Source organism: Typopeltis vanoorti, chromosome 2 (genome assembly GCF_054136105.1).
Source record: "Typopeltis vanoorti isolate ZY-2024b chromosome 2, IOZ_Tvanoo_1.0, whole genome shotgun sequence".
Classification (NCBI taxonomy): domain Eukaryota; kingdom Metazoa; phylum Arthropoda; class Arachnida; order Uropygi; family Thelyphonidae; genus Typopeltis; species Typopeltis vanoorti.
The window spans coordinates 183,676,447-183,693,617 of NC_143550.1; the positions used below are offsets into that span (position 1 = coordinate 183,676,447).

Sequence of the window (17,171 nt, forward strand, 5' to 3'; positions counted from 1 at the left end):
GACAAGGAAACAGTGAGACTCAGGGTGGACAGGGGAACACAGTGTGAGAAAGGTTGATGCTCCAAAAGGATGTGAATGCATATGTAGACAGGAAAGGATGGGGATGACCTGGAATCAAGAGGAAGCAGTTGGATTTGAAGAGGGTTCTAAAATGACTAAGGAGAAATGCTAGAAGTTTAAGAAACAAAGCAGATGAAAAGGTTTTATTAATTGAATCTGTTCACCCAAAAATTGATGGAATAAGTGAGACATAGCCAGATGAGATGACATCCTGAGAGGAATAGAGATGGAAGGGTATGATCTGGGGAGGGGGGTGCTTAAGGGTCAAAGCTGTATAACTGAGAGGAGACTTCCACATAGCGGAATTTAAAGGAATGTGTAGAACTGACCAGGGCTTCTGACCTAATGTCCAATCCTCATCTTCTCGTGGTGCACGCTGTTGGGTATCTACCTGGATACTAAACGAACGAGGATGGGCTGGCAATTTGGGATTTAGCCGACCAAATTGTATTCTTATCGGCTTAAACCAATATACAAAATGATGGTACAACAGACAAAATTTCATGCTGGCTGGGACGTTGCCCGGTTAAACAAGGCCCCCGTTGTTTTCGCCAGGGAACCAGGGCGAACGGCGAAAAGTCAGCTACTGGAACAAATCTGAAAACAAATCCCAACTCAACATCACCAGAGTTAAAGATCGATACTATCAACATAAGAAGCCTAAAGGGCAAAGAAATGGAGCTAGCTGAGGAATTAGATAAGTACCAGATCAACAATGACATAATAGGGGTGACTGAAACAAAAAAGACCAAAACTGATAAGATATTTCTGAGCAATAAATACAAAATGTTACATTCAGGCAATGACAATCAAGGAAAAGAAGGAGTAGCCATAGTATTCAACACAAAATACGAGGCTAATTTTCTTGAATGGCAGTCAGTCTCGAGTAGAGTAATATTTGCAAATATGAGAATGGGGAACTGGACAATGAGACTTATTTGTGCCTATGGTACAGAAGGTTCTACTAAGGTAGAAGTGGGGGAATTTTTTGAGGCTTTAGAGAAAGCAACTGACACAATGAAAAATGAAAAGTTAGTCCTTGTTAGGGATCTAAATAGCAGAGTAGGAAATGCTTGTGAGACATGCAAAAATATTTTGGGAAAATTTGGAGAAAAGAGCAAAGCTAATAATAATGGCAAATATCTGTTGGATTTCTGCTCAGGACATGGACTGGTTATTACTAACACCATGTTCCAACATAAAAATGTGCACAAATTCACATGGAGAGAAGAGGCAAGGAATAAGAAAAGTCTCATTGGCTATGTTATTGTTGATAGTGATGTTTTCTCCCTGGTGCAGGACACCAGAGTGTACAGAGGATTTGAAATTGGAAGTGATCACTATTTAGTCTTGAGCAGGATAAAATCGAATTTCATATTGAAAAGAATAACATGTAAGAAAGTTTTAAAGCGAATAAAAGTTAAACAGCTCTCAGATGTGAACTGTAGACTAGAATACACAAAGATTATTGAGGATAAAATGGAAGAGTTTGTGAACAGGAATCAAACCTTGGAGATTCAGTGTCAATCTCTGAAGAAAACATTGATTGATTCTACCAGAGAGGCATGAGGTGAGGTTGTCTGTAAGGATAAAAAAAAATCAAGACTCCCTGGTGGACACAGGAAGTTAAAGAGGCAGTGAAGGAAAAGAAGAAAGCATATCAAAAGTTCCTGTCAAATAAGTCAGCTTGTGCTCTTAGAGAATATAGAGACAAATGCAAGAATGCTAAACACTGTGTAAAACTAGCTAAACAAAAGTCATGGGAGGACTTTGGTAAGAATATAGAAAAGAAATATCAAGATGGTGGCAAAATATTCTGGAGGTTGTTGAAGAAGCTTAGGAATGGAGGAAAGAGTGCTGTAAAAGGAATTAGAGATGATAATGGTGACATGAAAACGGGAGAAAAAGATATCCTTGAACTATGGAGTAATTACTTTGAAAAACTGCTAAATGAAACAAGCACTGATGACAGCACAGTGGTAAAAAATACTGACCAGGCATGCAGTCAGGAATATATATCCATACTTGAAGTAGAAAAAGCCATCAAAGGTTTGAAATGTGGAAAGGCAGCAGAAGTAGATGATATTTGACCAGAAATGCTGACGTATGGTGGTATAAAAGTCTTACAGTGGCTGCACTGCATAATTCAGAAAGCCTGGACAGAGGGACGAATTCCCGATGATTGGAGTAGAGCTCTCATAGTACCCATATATAAAAATGGAAATAAAACTGCATGCGAGAATTACAGAGGTATTTCCCTACTGAGTGTTCCTGGCAAGATCTATTCAAGTATACTTGAGAAACGGTTGAGAAGAATTGTAGAAGAAAAGCTTGGTGAAGAACAAGCTGGATTCAGGCCAAATAGAGGGCTGTCAGGATCAGATCTTCACTTTACAACAAATAGTCGAGAAAGCATGGGAATATAATAAAGATCTGTATTTAAGTTTTGTCGATTTGGAAAAGGTGCCAAGAGCGAAACTATTCAATACGCTGCAGTTATATGGTGTCAATGTGGCATTATATCAAGCAATACTTAGTCTTTATTTGAGTTGTAAGTCAGCAGTTAGAATTGACGGAAGTACAGGAAGATGGTTTAATGTTAAATCTGGTGTGAGACAAGGATGTGCATTATCCACTCTGTTATTCATTATCTCTATGGATCACATTATGAAGGAAAGCGGTATTAAACATGATATCAAAATTGCAGATGTTAATGCCAGCTCTTTGCTTTATGCGGATGATGTTATACTTCTAAATATATCCGCTACAAGTCTGCAAGATTCTCTGACTAAATTGAATAACTGTTGTAAGAGATATGGTATGACGGTCAGCAATAAAAAGACAAAGACAATGAAAATAGGCAGAATCATTGAAAATGTCAACTGTGTTGTGAATGGAGAACCTGTGGAACAAGTAAAACATTTCAGCTATTTAGGCACGATTTTTACTGAATATGGTAAATTAAATATAGAAATATACAACAGAATCAGCAAAGCTGGTATGGTAGGAAGTCAATTTTTATATAAGAATAAATTCATATGGAATAAGAGAGAAATTACTCAGAACACTAAATTAGCTTTATACAAGACAGTGTATACTGAGAAAGATTAGAGGTGTGAACAGATGGCATCAATGGCAATATCAAATTAAAAACGAGGATATCAGGAAAGAACTTGACATTGTCAGCATCCAGGAATGCGTTAGCAGAGCTAATCTCAGGTGGTATGGTTACTTAAACAGAATGGGCGAAGAAAGATTAGCAAGACAAGTGTTCTCTGCCAGGTTGGCAGCAAAACGACCCACAGGAAGACCAAGATATAGGTGGATTGATACAGTAAAAAATGCCTTAGACGATAGAAATATAAGATCTGATAATGTTGGAGTCTTGACAAGTAACAGACTGATTTGGAGGAAAATTGTAGATATTAAATTAATAATGATGTAATTTTTTTCATGTAGTACTATCATATCCTGTACACCCCTTGAGGGTACATGTCAGGAATTTGATGATTATGATGGTTATGATCTGTTTTGTGAGGATAGAAAAGGGTAAAAAGGGAGGAGGAGTGCAATTGATGATAGAGAAAGTTATGTCCATACAAAGTAGAGATGCAAGAGTGGAAATAGTGCCAATGGCTTTGAGGCAGTATGGTGTGAAATAGAGGTGAATAAAATGAAATACATGATTGGATGTTGTTATAAACCTAGTAATGTGGATGGTAGTGACTATGAAAAGTACAATCAAATTAGTCAAGCAAATAAGAAAAGTGTGATCATTATTGGGTGATTTTAATTATGGCAGTATAGATTGGGAAGATGAGTAACAACTGGAAGTAAAGAAAATGAGTTTCTCGAGTTTTTGAGGGACAACTACCTCACACAGTATGTAACAGAGGGCACACGAGGTTTGAAGGTCTTGGATTTGATCATCTCATCAGAGGATGTAATTATAAATGAGGTGTCAGAGTTGGTGAGAGTGACTATGAAGTGATTACCTGGGTGGTTGCCTGCAGTTTGGAGACCTCTTGAGGAAAGGGTATATGTGGAACTACAAGGCTAGTGATTATGAGGAACTCAGGAGACAGCTTGGGGATATTTAAGAACTATCTAGTAGAAGTAATGTCTAAATGTATTCCAGTGGTCAGAAGGTTAAATAGGTAGGTGTGAAATGGATGGATGAATGAAGCGATTAACCAATTCCATGACGATTACAAAGACCAGACAAGGAGGGTGACTTGGTTGGTCAGGGTAGCAAAAGTGCAGTATGAGCAGCAGTTAGCTAACGAAGCTAAAAAGAATCCTTGGGGGTTCTTTCGATATGTAACCAGCAAAAAAATAAAAGATGATTATCGAAGGATGACATTGGATAAAATGGAGGACAGCTGTTGCAGAAGATATAGTGGAGATACTTGATGAGCAGTCCATAAAGTTCATTCTTGTGAATGTGACTTCATGGAGAGATTGATAGCAATTGATGATAGGCAGGAGAGACTGACTGTAAGTGAGTAAGAGGTGTATAGAGAGTTGAGCAAATTTGATGTTAATAAGGCTGTGGGACTTGATAATATATTATCACGTATTCTGAAGGAATGTGTCAGGGAGTTGACATCTGCCTTGACATATTTTTTTAATGAGTCTTGCACTGGGTCAAGTTCCTAAGGAGGAGGAGGGCAAGATTGTACCTCTTCATAAGGGAAGTGATAGAACTCAAACATGAAATTATAGGCCAACCTGTGTGTGTCAGGTGTTGTGGTTAAGTTGTTAGAGAAGATTGTGAGAACTAGAATCCAGAATTGGGTTGACAACAATGGTAATTATCTTTGATGGAGACAGCATGGATTTGCTAAAGGTAGGTCATATTTTAGTAATCTATTTACTTATTACAATAAGGTGACGGCTTCCTTGGACAAATTAGAGGAATACACAGTAATATACTTAGATTTCACAAAAGCTTTTGATAGATTACAGCATGATAAGTTGATAGTCAAACTAGAGTGAATGGGGTTGGATATTAGATTAGCATTGGATCGGAGACTGGCTATCTGATAGATAAGTTGTGTATAGGGGAACAATATCCTGGAAAAGGAAAGTCACTAGTGGTGCACCTCAGGGGTCTGTTTTATGGCCATTACTGTTTAACTTATATGTTAATAGTATTGGCATAGATTTATATGGAGATATTCAGTTGTTTGCAGATGGTGCAAAGTTGGGGTGAACTATGAAGAGTAGAGAACATATTGTGACCTTACAAGAAGACTTGAATAAATTGAGTGATTGGACATGGGAATGGGGATGTGAGTTCAGTGTTGCAAAATGTAAGATTTAAAAATTTGGGAAACAAAGATGGGATGTAGAATTTATGCTGAGTGGGGATATATTGTCGGAGGTAGACGAAATAAGAGATTTTGGGTTGATAGTGGATAAGGATCTGAAATTTATGGGATACATTGCCAAAATTGTGAAGACAACACAAAGACGTTTGGGAATGATGCGGTGGACACTGATTTGTAGAAGTAGAGAGATTCTTGTTCTATTGTATAAAGCTTTGATTAGGCTATGCATAGACTACTGTGCCCAGATTTGGTCACCTGGTTTTTAAAAGGACAATGAGATGTTGGAAAGGGGTCCAGAGGTGACTAACTAAGGTAGTTTCTGAACTCTGGAATGTCGAATATGAGGAAAGATTGAAAAGATACAATTTACAGAATCTAGTGGATAGGAGGAAGAGAGGAGATATGATGGAGACTTACAAGTTAGTAAGAGGTTGTTATAGTGTAAAAATAATCATATTAAAAATTCTGAATATTTTTACGTATTAATTATGCTTGTTAGTTTTTGTTTTCATACATGCAGTGTCTGCACTTGTGATGTGTTCGTTATGAAAATGTTATGTTAGAAGTAATATGTAAAGAAGTAAAAATATTGAAGTACTTACTAAATTGATTATTTGTGTTACTTAAAAGAAAGTTTGTTGTGGTTTAAAAATGTTGAATTTTGTGTTTTGTGAAAGACTTTCTCTTAGCGCTAATGGATACAGCGAGTCAGCCATTTTATTGCAGTGCATAGTTTCTGACTTTTGTGAAGTGCGCATGCTCCCGGAGAGAACTTGATGTGTGATTGACAGCTGACAAGGAAAGCGTTGCGTATCCAAGTTACAGTTGTAAACAAGAGAGCGTTCGGAAGTTTTTTAGAACACTGGCCGAGATATATTCAAGTTGGGAGGAACTTGATTTTTTTGTGCGGCAGTCAGAAGGAAATTTCATAATGTATTCCGAAAAGGGAATAGTGAAAATAATAGGTTTCAAGCAGGAATAAGTAAAGAATAAAAAGGAAATCTTGAAACTGTAAGTTTTGGCCGGTAAATATTCAAGTTAGAAGGAACTTGATATTTGTTTTTGTGTGTGGCAGTCGGAAGATATTTTATAGTGTATTCCGAAAAAGGAATAGTGGAAATATTAGGTTTCAAGGAGAAATAAGTAATGAATAAAAGGAAATCTTGAAACTGTAAGTTTTTATGGTGGAATAAGTTAAGACTGTCAATTTAGTATTGTGAATGAAAGGAGAACTTGTTGCTTACATTCTAAAGTGAATGTTTTTCTTAGAGAAAATAATGAAGTTTTATAAGTATTAAGAATGCCTGAAAGTGAAAGTTTAGAAAATATATTGATTAAGAAGATTTTTAGGTATTAAAGGTGCCTGATCTGATGAGTATTACTACTAAAAGGAAAACAGGATATAGTCAAGAAGACTTTATGTGTGTTATATTGATTGACGAAAAGGATCCTGAAAATGAAGTACAGAGCCTTGTAACTTCTGGAAAAGAGCCTTAACAGAAAGAGAAAAAGACTATGAACATTTTTTTGTGATTGTGAAAGAAAAAGTGTTTAGTCTTAAGAGTAAGTTTATATTTTTAAATAAGGCCTTGGATCCATATAATCTGTAGTTATAGTTATGTATTATTACTAGAAGTGTATATATATTGTTTTAGTTTTATTAAATGTGTTTATTTTGTACTTGGTATTGAGTCAATGATTAGTTGGATTCTGAAAGAGTGAGTTAAAGTCATTGCACCAATTGGAGTGAACTCTTTGTGCAAATATAATAACATATAGGGACACTCGGAGTCAAAAATAAAAATAATTGTTAGTAAAAGAAATTTATATAATATTTCATCTCATAAGTATATACAGGGTGTTCGGGATAAATTTGACAGTTTCGTAAGGAAAAAGAAAATCTTCTTTGTATCTATTAAATTTAATGAATTGACAAAAAAACATTACAGGCAGAGTTAATTACAATACTATCAACAAGATTTACTCAAAATAACCACCATTAGCATCGATCACAGCTTCAATTCTGCTTCGGAACCTCGAACAAGCTGATGCTACAGTCTCCCTGGGAAGGGCCGCAAAAACTGTTTTAATTTTATCCATTAACTGGGCTTTTGTATTACTGGAAGTGCGATTGGCGTCTTTTTCAACTGCGCCCCATACAAAATAATCCATGGGGTTAAGGTCTGGGGAGTTTGGAGGCCAAACATTTGGACTGGTGAAGTCGTAGAAATTTTCAGACAACCATTTTTGACTTTTCCCAGAGGTGTGGCAAGGGGCCGAATCCTGCTGCCATACATACGGCCTACCATTAGCTACCCTTGTTATCCAGGGCTTGACTACAGTTAGCAACTCCACGAACAAAGCCCGAATTCCAATGCCAGGGTTCTTCAACACCTGTTCCTGCAGATTTGCGAGGAATTCTGCTGTACGAACGCAATCAGATCGTCTGCTAGGGATCTTTCTTCTTGCTACATCCTCGTAGTCACCATTGCAAGTCTCTAGTTCATGCCTGATTGTTTTTACTGTATTCAGGGAGCATTGGGCAGCAGTCATAATATCCTTATTTTGATGGCGGGCATGAATCATCATGATACAAGTTATTCTCTTCCATGATTCAGGTGGGTTCCAGCTATCCATCCTTTCTGACATCTTGTATATGAACGAAGAAGGGTCCAAACTTTTAAATGAAGAGAAGTGTGTGTTAATACATGTAACTTACGGAAAAATATAATTAATTATAAATATGTCAAATTTATCCCGAACACCCTGTAGAGAGAATAATAATATACATAAAGAGGGAAGTATATATAAAAATACATATATAAATAACAATGGCACAGCCTACAGGATAATTGATTATGATAACTAACAATAGGATCAGTGTTGGAGAGGTTCTACTGAAAACAGTGGGAGATCAGAGAGGAACCAGAGGTCACCCCTGGAAACTGAGAGGATGTGAGCAGGGGAGTGAGAAGCAGGTTTTTTGCATGCAGAGTTATGACTGATTGGAATGCCTTGCCTGAGGGTGTGGTGTCTGCAGAGAATTTGAGTGTGTTTAAGGCATGGTATGATGAGCTGTGTGTATGATCAAAGGTCCTAGATGAGCTTTTGACTCCATGTGGCTTGGGATAATAATAATAAATTTATTACTACACCATTGCATAAACAAATTGCTATATATATATATGTTTGGAAGCTATTCATATTCCCAATGCTATGGCAACTCTCAGCCTATATGCTGGAAGGTTTGTTCCAGTAATTCCATGTAACACATAAACATATACTACTGTGAAAAATTTACTGTGCAATTAAGCATTATGATCTGTACTTTGTGTTCAGTTACTCATTCAGGTTCTGCTTATGAAGGTTTAGATGTATTTAGTTCATTCATTCTGAGATTTGCTTCATAAACAATCAAGCATTGTATATAATATCTTTAATTAAATTTTTTCCTAGTCTACTTTAACATGAAAGGAATCCTCTCAAACTTCTCAAGGCATATTATAAAATTCAAAGAAATTTAATATGAATTCTATGCAGAGATCTGGTGTTTTTTTGAAATAAGTTTCCTTCTTACACAGAGCTGTGTTCTTAGAATAGGATTAGATTTTTATTTAGGATTAATGAATATATTTCATTCATGGTTATATTTCATTTTATCCCTTCAGCAACATCGAGGGCAACTGCAAAACCAGAGTTTGTTGTTCCTCTAAGAATATTAGAATTGATCCCAGGAGAATTAGCTAGGATGACATGCACTGTGAAAGGATATCCTGAACCCAGGTTATTTTTTTTCCATAAAGGAGAATGTTTGTCTGGTGATGCAAAATATACTGTTGGTATGTTTATATTTCATTATATACTAAAAATTTCAAGACTTAGCTGGGCTACAAGACTTTTTTTTTATAGATATCTTAATTATTTTGTTAAGATCAGAAAGCCAAAAATATAAATATTTTTCAAAATTAATTAATTAGATATTATTAGTTATAGATTTGAATCTTAATTCACTCTAGATGATATGTATTGGATCCTAATAATTTTCCATGGGAAAAAAAAAATACACACATTCATGTTCATAGAAACCACATCACCTGCTGTAACCATGTTTTTTTGGTAATTAAATTTGAATGCTTATTTGAAAAGAGGATAATAAACACAAGAATTGTCACAAATAATGAAGTTAATATAACATTTTTATTTTTGATTATTATTTGGTTCTTTTTAGTACAAGATATAATTTGGAAATGACAACAAATTTGCAAATATTTCAAAATGGCGTGGACAGTGATGTTTTCACTGGAAATACAAAACAAATACCGGTTTCGGAATTTTGTTCAACTACACAGTTTTACTAACATTCAAAGCTAAATATTCACTTTTTGCTGTTTAGCACTTTGTGGGCCTCCTCTTGCTTTTATTACAGCTCGGTATTGGTAGGCATTAACAAAATCAATTTCCTATTGGATGCAACTATCAATTTATGGTTCCATACCATTCTTGGAGTGAATGGCTTCTTGAAGCTCCTGAAGTGTGTTTGGCTTCTTGTATTTCAATCTCCATTTGGTACCACAAATTCTCAATGGAGTTGACATCTGGACTATTTCCTGGCCATGGTAGTTACAGAATCAAGTGTTCATTGAGCCACTTATTAACCAGCAACAAAAACTAAAGCTTTGTTAAGTACTAAACTCAATTTGTATGGTACATTTTAAGGATATAATAGCATTACTTATACTTTTTGTCCTATGACAAAGTGCAGAGTCATCCTGAAAGATGCAGTTCATCATAGCAGTAAAGTGGTCTCTGATAGTAAGCAGCAATTATTCTTAAATTTTCTGGTACACTTTTCACTAAACCTTTTGTGAAATGCAAGCGACCAACACTATGATACAACACGTGACCTCAGATCATCTGACTCGCTGAGAATTTGACTGTTGACACTAGACAGTCATCATTGAATTTTCCTCCGATAATCTTCGAACTATCTGTCTGTCATCAGTGCCCTGCAGGTTGATCTTTTTTGTGTCAGAAAAAAAATTACTCTTTTCCATTGATCAGGGGTTCATTTGTCATGCTCTTTGTATTAAAGTAACCAAGCCAAACTCTTTTTTTTTTGTTAACAAGGGCTTCTTTTTAGGGTACTTGGCTACAACTCCTGTTTGTTCTTCCCAGTCCTGATTCAGTTTTCTAGATGACTCATGACAATTTTTGAGACAGAGTCACTTTAGAACTCAATCTTGGCATGTTGTAGACAGTGGCTTTCTTCCTGCCTCCTTCTTCCTTTTAGTTTATCCAGTTTCCTTCACTTTCAGCAGCAGCATCTGTACCGCAGTAGATTGACTACAGGACAGGACACCCTTTTAGCTATTTCATGAGAAGAATAGCTTTCATTAGGAAAATGCAAAAACTAGCTCTTTCTGTCTGTTTATAGCATACAAAATTCTGACATGATAGCAATAACTATTACATTATACAGAAATCTGCGGGAATGATAAATGATGCACATATCTAATGATAAACCAAACAATTTCAATTATTGAAAACTAAATTTACACAAGGTGATACAGTTTCTATGAATGTGTGTGTGTGTATGTGTGTAGAGAGAGAGCTTTTACTCTGAATGCAGTGCATTAAGTGGCAAGTATATCATGAAATATATCACTATGAAAGAATATTGAAAATATTCAGATTTTCTGTTTAGGATCAATGCTGGAGTAACTAAATTGTTCCAACATATTGCATTTGTTATTTAACTATCTTTGGTTGCACTCTGGTTAGCATCATATGAGTATGACTGAAGATTGCTTTTCTGTTGCTCATTAGTTAGCAGTTATTTTTGGCTTACCATATCATTTCTTTTTATATACCCTTAGGTGTTCTGGATATTATGATAGTGCTACATAATTAAATTTAAAAAATTTACCAGCTTGAGGAAATTGTTCTTAAAGGGAGATTAATTCAGTACTTGGTAGTGGGCTACTAGGATTACTGCCCCCCTGGATCACAGAGAAGGAAACTTAATGCAACATCTTTGATCCTTGCAGGAAAATCCATTAGCCAGTTGATCCTGTAGGACTGCATGTATCCAAAGCAGGGGATCGAACTAATGATAGCACAATACTAAGATTTTCCCTTACCAGATGTTCACAGGTTGCATCGCATAGCTGCAAGGTATTGGATTATTGTAGTAGTGGTCTTAGAGGGAAGATAAAAAGAGTTAGAATTAAACAGAGAATGTAGTGGGAAAAATAAGAAAGGACCAGTATCATAATGTGCAAGTTGATTTCTGATGTCTAAAGTTAACAATGTAGGTTTACAAGTAGAGTACGAAATGGGGAAAATGAACACGGAACACCTAAAGCAGATGGTTGCCTTCTTGAAAAATATTTGTCTAAGAATGCAAACAAATAAGAAATCAAAAAGTACACATCATATTAAGATGATAGTAATGATCAGAAATTGGACAGTCTCAAAATAAACTGTCAGTAATGAGTGGGGGACACAGATTTGGAGGAGTAATTGTCACAGGCATGGAGGGAGATGGAATTTGTACAGTCGCTAAGAGAAGACAACATATAATGGAGAGGACATGAGGTTCAAGAGTGCTGGATCTGATCATTACAGAAAACTTAACACTTAACCAATCTAGCTATGCTGTCTCCACTTGGAGAAGGTGATCATGTAGTCTTGACTTGGGAAATAGCCAGACATGTAGAATTTTCTATTAAGGAGGGATATATGTGGAATTACAAAGCAAGTAATTATATCAAGCTGAGAAGTCGCCTTTCAGCAGAACCATGAAATAAGAGTTTGGAGGGGTAGACATGTTTTGGTGTATGGGTAGGTCTTGCCTTCAAGAGGTGTTTGAAGAAACTAGTATCTGAATATATACACCCTCTGTCCAAAAAGAAACCAAACTTTTCGAAAATAGAAGAAACTAGTGGTGCCACCTGTTGTATCTTTTTTTTTGTCGAAAGGGGCAACCTTCATTAGTATTGTGTCAACTATTTATGACATTTGTTTCATTAGAAGCCGAGTTATAGTTCCAAGAGTAACAGTGTGTTTTGACGAACGATCAGAAAATGAGTTTCAAACGGAGAACTGCAATTGATTTTTGTGTTAAACTTGGTAAACGTTTTACCAAAATGCATCAAATGCTTCCAAAAGCATACGGTGATGAATGCTTATCCCGTACTCGAGTTTACGAGTGGTTTAAGCGATTTCAAAGTGGTCGTGAGACGCTTGAAGACGATGAAAAGCCGGGCTGTCCAAAAACTGGACTGAGCAAAGTTAACATCCAAAAGGTGCTGATTTTATCAAAGAAAACCCGAAATCTTCCATGAGATTGATTGAAGATGAATTGGGGGATTCCAAAATCAATGGTGCACAACATTTTGACCGAGATTTTTAAAGTCAACAATGTAGACCTACTTTGTTGGCTTTAGACATCAGAAATCAAAATAGCCTTCGTAAATTGAATTCGCGATTTGTTCTCCACAGGTTGAGCGACGACCAAAAAATGTATCGAATTGAACACTGCAAAGACATCGTTAAAACTGCTCATAAGGATTCAAACTTCCTTGAAGCAATTGTTGCTGGTGACGAAACTTGGTGTTTTGAGTATGAGTCCAAAACAGGGTGCTGAGTGGAGACCATCAGAAGATTGTCATCAGAAAAAAAGCTTAGAGAAATCAAAAGTAAAGACAATGCTGATTTATTTCTACGATTTCAAGTGCACTATCCACAAAGAATTTGTTCCGCCTGGCCAAATGGTCAATGGTGAGTTTTATCTCAGAGTTTTGAAGCACTTGATGGCGAGAATTCTTGCTTACAGCATGAATATCGTGATGACTGACTGTTCGCCAAAACACACTGTCACTCTTGGCATTAGAAGCTGAGTTATAGTGCCAAGTGTGTTTTGTCACTCTTGGCACTATAACTCAGCTTCTTGGCATTAGAAGCTGAGTTATAGTGCCAAGAGTGACAAAACACACTGTCACTCTTGGCACTATAACTCTGCTTCTAATGAAACAAATGTCATAAACAGTTGACACAACACTAATGAAGGTTGCTGCTTTCGACAACAAAAAGATAAAACAGGTGGCACCACTAGTTTCTTCTATTTTCAAAAAGTTCAGTTTCTTTTTGAACAGAGGGTGTCAGAAGGACACAAGTAGGAGTTAGTTGGATGAATAGCTTCATTAAGCAGGAATTGCACACAAAGAAAAGGTTGTGGAGGGGTTATAAAGAAAAAGATATAAGCATGAGCAGTATAAGATACATGCAAGAAGGGTGACTGGTATGGAAAGGAAGGCCAAAGCTAATTATGAGAGAAAGCTAGCTGACAAGGCCAAAAGAAACTAAGGAGTTCTTTTGCTGTGGCAAGTAATAGGAGGAATGACTATGGAAGGATGACTTTAAAAAGTGCCTATGGTGGGGAGGTAACAGAACTAAACTAAATAGTTAAATTACTGAGTGGGTATTTTGCTGGAGTGTACTATCTGGGTGATGATATTGCAATGTCAGATTTGACATTGACAGATAGGAGAATAGAGGTTGAAGAAATGGAGGTGCTTAAAATATTTCCAAACCTCAATACAAATGCAGCCATGGGATTAGATAGCATATCAGCCCATGTATTACAAGATTGTGCAAGGGAATTATCAGCTCCACTGACCAAGCTGTTTAATTTAAACTTCAGTACTTGAAGGTGCCCATGGAGTGGAAAGAGGACAAAATAGTTCAACTTCATAAAGGAGACTTGAAAAGAGACGTAGTAAATTTTAGGTCAGTTCACATCTCAGGAGTGGTGGTTAAGGTATTGGAGAAATTGGTGAAAGACAGAATTCAGGACTGGGTGGATAGGAATATGATACTTTCTAAGAGACAACATGGTTTTCTGATGGGTGGGTCTTGCCTTAGTGATTTGCTTACTTTTTATAATCAAGTGGGTTGAATAAGGTAAATGGCTGCTCAGTGATATTGCTGGACTTTGCAAATGCATTTGATAAGATTCCACATAGAACTCTATTGCATAAATGGGAGCAAATGGGGATTGATATAATCTGGTGATTTGGATTAGAGGATGGCTGATGGATAAATATCAAAGAGTGCTTTGTGGAAGAGATGAGTCCAGGAAAAGGCAATTGACCAGTGATGTACTACAGGACTCAGTACTTGGTCCTCTATTGTTTAATTTATATATCAATGATATAGGAAATGATTTGACAACAGATATTCTGTTGTTTACTGATGATGCTAAACTGGCAACAGCAATAGTAAATGAATGTGATGCAGGAAGATTTAAATAGGCTAGCAGTATGGCTGCCAGTTGAATGCAGCCAAGTGTAAGATTAGAAGCTGCATACTATATTGATAGAACTGACCTCCAGGGACTTGAGTGTGATTGTGGACAGGGAGTTGAAGGTTAGAGAGTATATTGTAAATATAATGAAAACAGTTGAATGCAGCCAAGTGTAAGATTAGAAGCTGCATACTATATTGATAGAACTGACCTCCAGGGACTTGAGTGTGATTGTGGACAGGGAGTTGAAGGTTAGAGAGTATATTGCAAATGTAATGAAAACAGCACATCAGATTACATGGTTGTTGAAAAATACACTAACAAGCAGAGGCATAGAGGCTATTGTTTCTCTATATAAGTCATTAATAAGGCTGCATCTGGACTACTGTGCACAGATCTGTACTCCCATATTTCGTGGTGATGAAGTTGTGGAGAGAATCCATAGGTAGGTTTTCAAAGATTGTGGCAGGTCTGTGGAATGCTTCTTATGAGAATAGATTGATGGTCTGTAGGCTTCACAAATTAGCTGATAGACAAAAAAGAGGAGACATGATAGAAGCATTTAAGTTATTAAATGGGTTTTATAGGATTGTGACACTGAAGACTTTTTTTAACTGAGAGGAGACCTCCATTTTTGCCTTTTAAGGAATGTGGAGAGTTGACTGGGGCTTCTGACCTAATGTCCAATCCTCATCCTCTTCTGGGGCACCATGTTAAGTATCTATCTGGCCACCGAATGAATGAGGATGGGCTTGAAATTTGGAATTTAGCTGACCAAATTGTATTCTTATTTGCTTAAACCGCAATGTAAAATGATGGTACAACATGACAGAATTTCATGCCGGCCGGGGCATCACCCAGTTAAAAGTTGACATTGTTTCATCAGGGAAACCAGGACTAAGAACAAAAATTAGCTACCAGAACAAATTCCAGAACATGTCACAACTCAACATCAACACAGTTCAAGATTGGTACTATCAACATAAGAAACATCAATGAAAAAGAAATGGAATTAATAGAATTGGATAAGTACCAGATCAACATAATAGAAGTGGCTGAAATTATTATTATTATTAAGAGAGACCTCCAGGGAGTCAGGGACTCATCGAGAGGGGGGGGGGGGCACATACTACATACACCAACTATCATACTTATTCTTGAATTCATTCACATTGCTCGCACATACCACATCCAGTGCCAATCTATTCCAACCACACACACCACCCTATGAGAGAAATATGATTTTGTATTTGTTGCTAAGAAAGATCTCATCTGTTTTTTCTTCTTTATTTCTCTTCGTTTCATATTTGGTAGTTTTTTAACACTAAATATGAGGATAATCTTCTTGAATGACAGATAAGTAGAGTTACGTGGACAAATATCAGAATGGGGAACTGGACAATGAGACTTATTTGTGCCTATGGTTCCACATATGGTTCTTCCAAGGAAGAAATAGGGGAATATTTTGAGGCATTAGAGAGGGCAGCTGGCTCAATGAAAAAGCAAAAGTTGCCCCTTGTTTGAGATCTAAGTAGCAGAGTAAGAAATGATTATCAGATATATAGAAATGTTTTGGGAAAATTTGCAGAAAAGAGCAAAACTAATAATAATGCTAAATGCTTGCTGGATTTCTGTTTAGGACATGGATTAGTTGTTACTGACACCATGTTCGAACATTGAAATGTGCACAAATTCACATGGAAAGAGGATGCAAGAAATAAACAGTCTCATTAACTATGTTATAGTTCGTAGCAATGTTTTCCCACTGGTTCAGGACACAAGCGTATACAGAGGATTTGAAATAGGAAGTGATCACCATTTAGTTTTGAGCAGGATAAAATTCAATTTCATATTGAAAAGAAGAATGTGTAAGAAAGTTTTTACAACAAATCAAGGTATCAGAGATGAACTGCAGACTTAAAAACATCAATGAAGAAAGAATTTGAAAACAAGAACCAAACCTTGAAGATTCATTGGCAAATCCTGAAGAAAACATTGATTAATTTAGCGAGAGGCATGTAGTAAGGTTGTCTGTAAGGATAGAAAAATCACAACTTCATGGACTCAGGAATATAAAAAAGAAAAAAAGAAATCATATTTTTTCGTATACTCATGCTGGAATAAAAAGTTTACTCATTCAAACTTCTCGTATGCATATATATAGAAGCCATGGTGTTTGCGAATGGGTGATGCAATAAAAAAAATGGCTTATCTGAGAGCCGGAAACGAAACTCGATCTTTTCATTCACAGCCTACATTAAAGTCCAGTGATTTGCAAATCCATTGCAAATCATCGACAAGGCTAAGACTGAATTTGAGAAAGCTAAACGTAGAAAATTTGCCACTTGTACTAATGGCAGCCAAGCCTTCTGGTCCATCACAAAAGATGTTGGAGTGCAAGTTGTGTCTGCCTGTGCTTTATTATTGTTACCATTATTACATGACACTTCCAGGGAATCCATAGACTCATC

At 36.5% G+C, this 17,171-nt stretch overlaps 1 protein-coding gene across 1 annotated transcript in view; it reads left to right on the plus strand.

Moving 5' to 3' along the window:
• LOC150109717 (uncharacterized) overlaps positions 1-17,171 on the plus strand; it is a 490,804-nt gene that overhangs the window by 249,570 nt on the left and 224,063 nt on the right. The window contains exon 15 of the mRNA XM_090403072.1: positions 9,062-9,232. Coding sequence (XP_090259198.1) covers positions 9,062-9,232 — 171 coding nt within the window. The remainder of the gene's footprint in view (positions 1-9,061; positions 9,233-17,171) is intronic.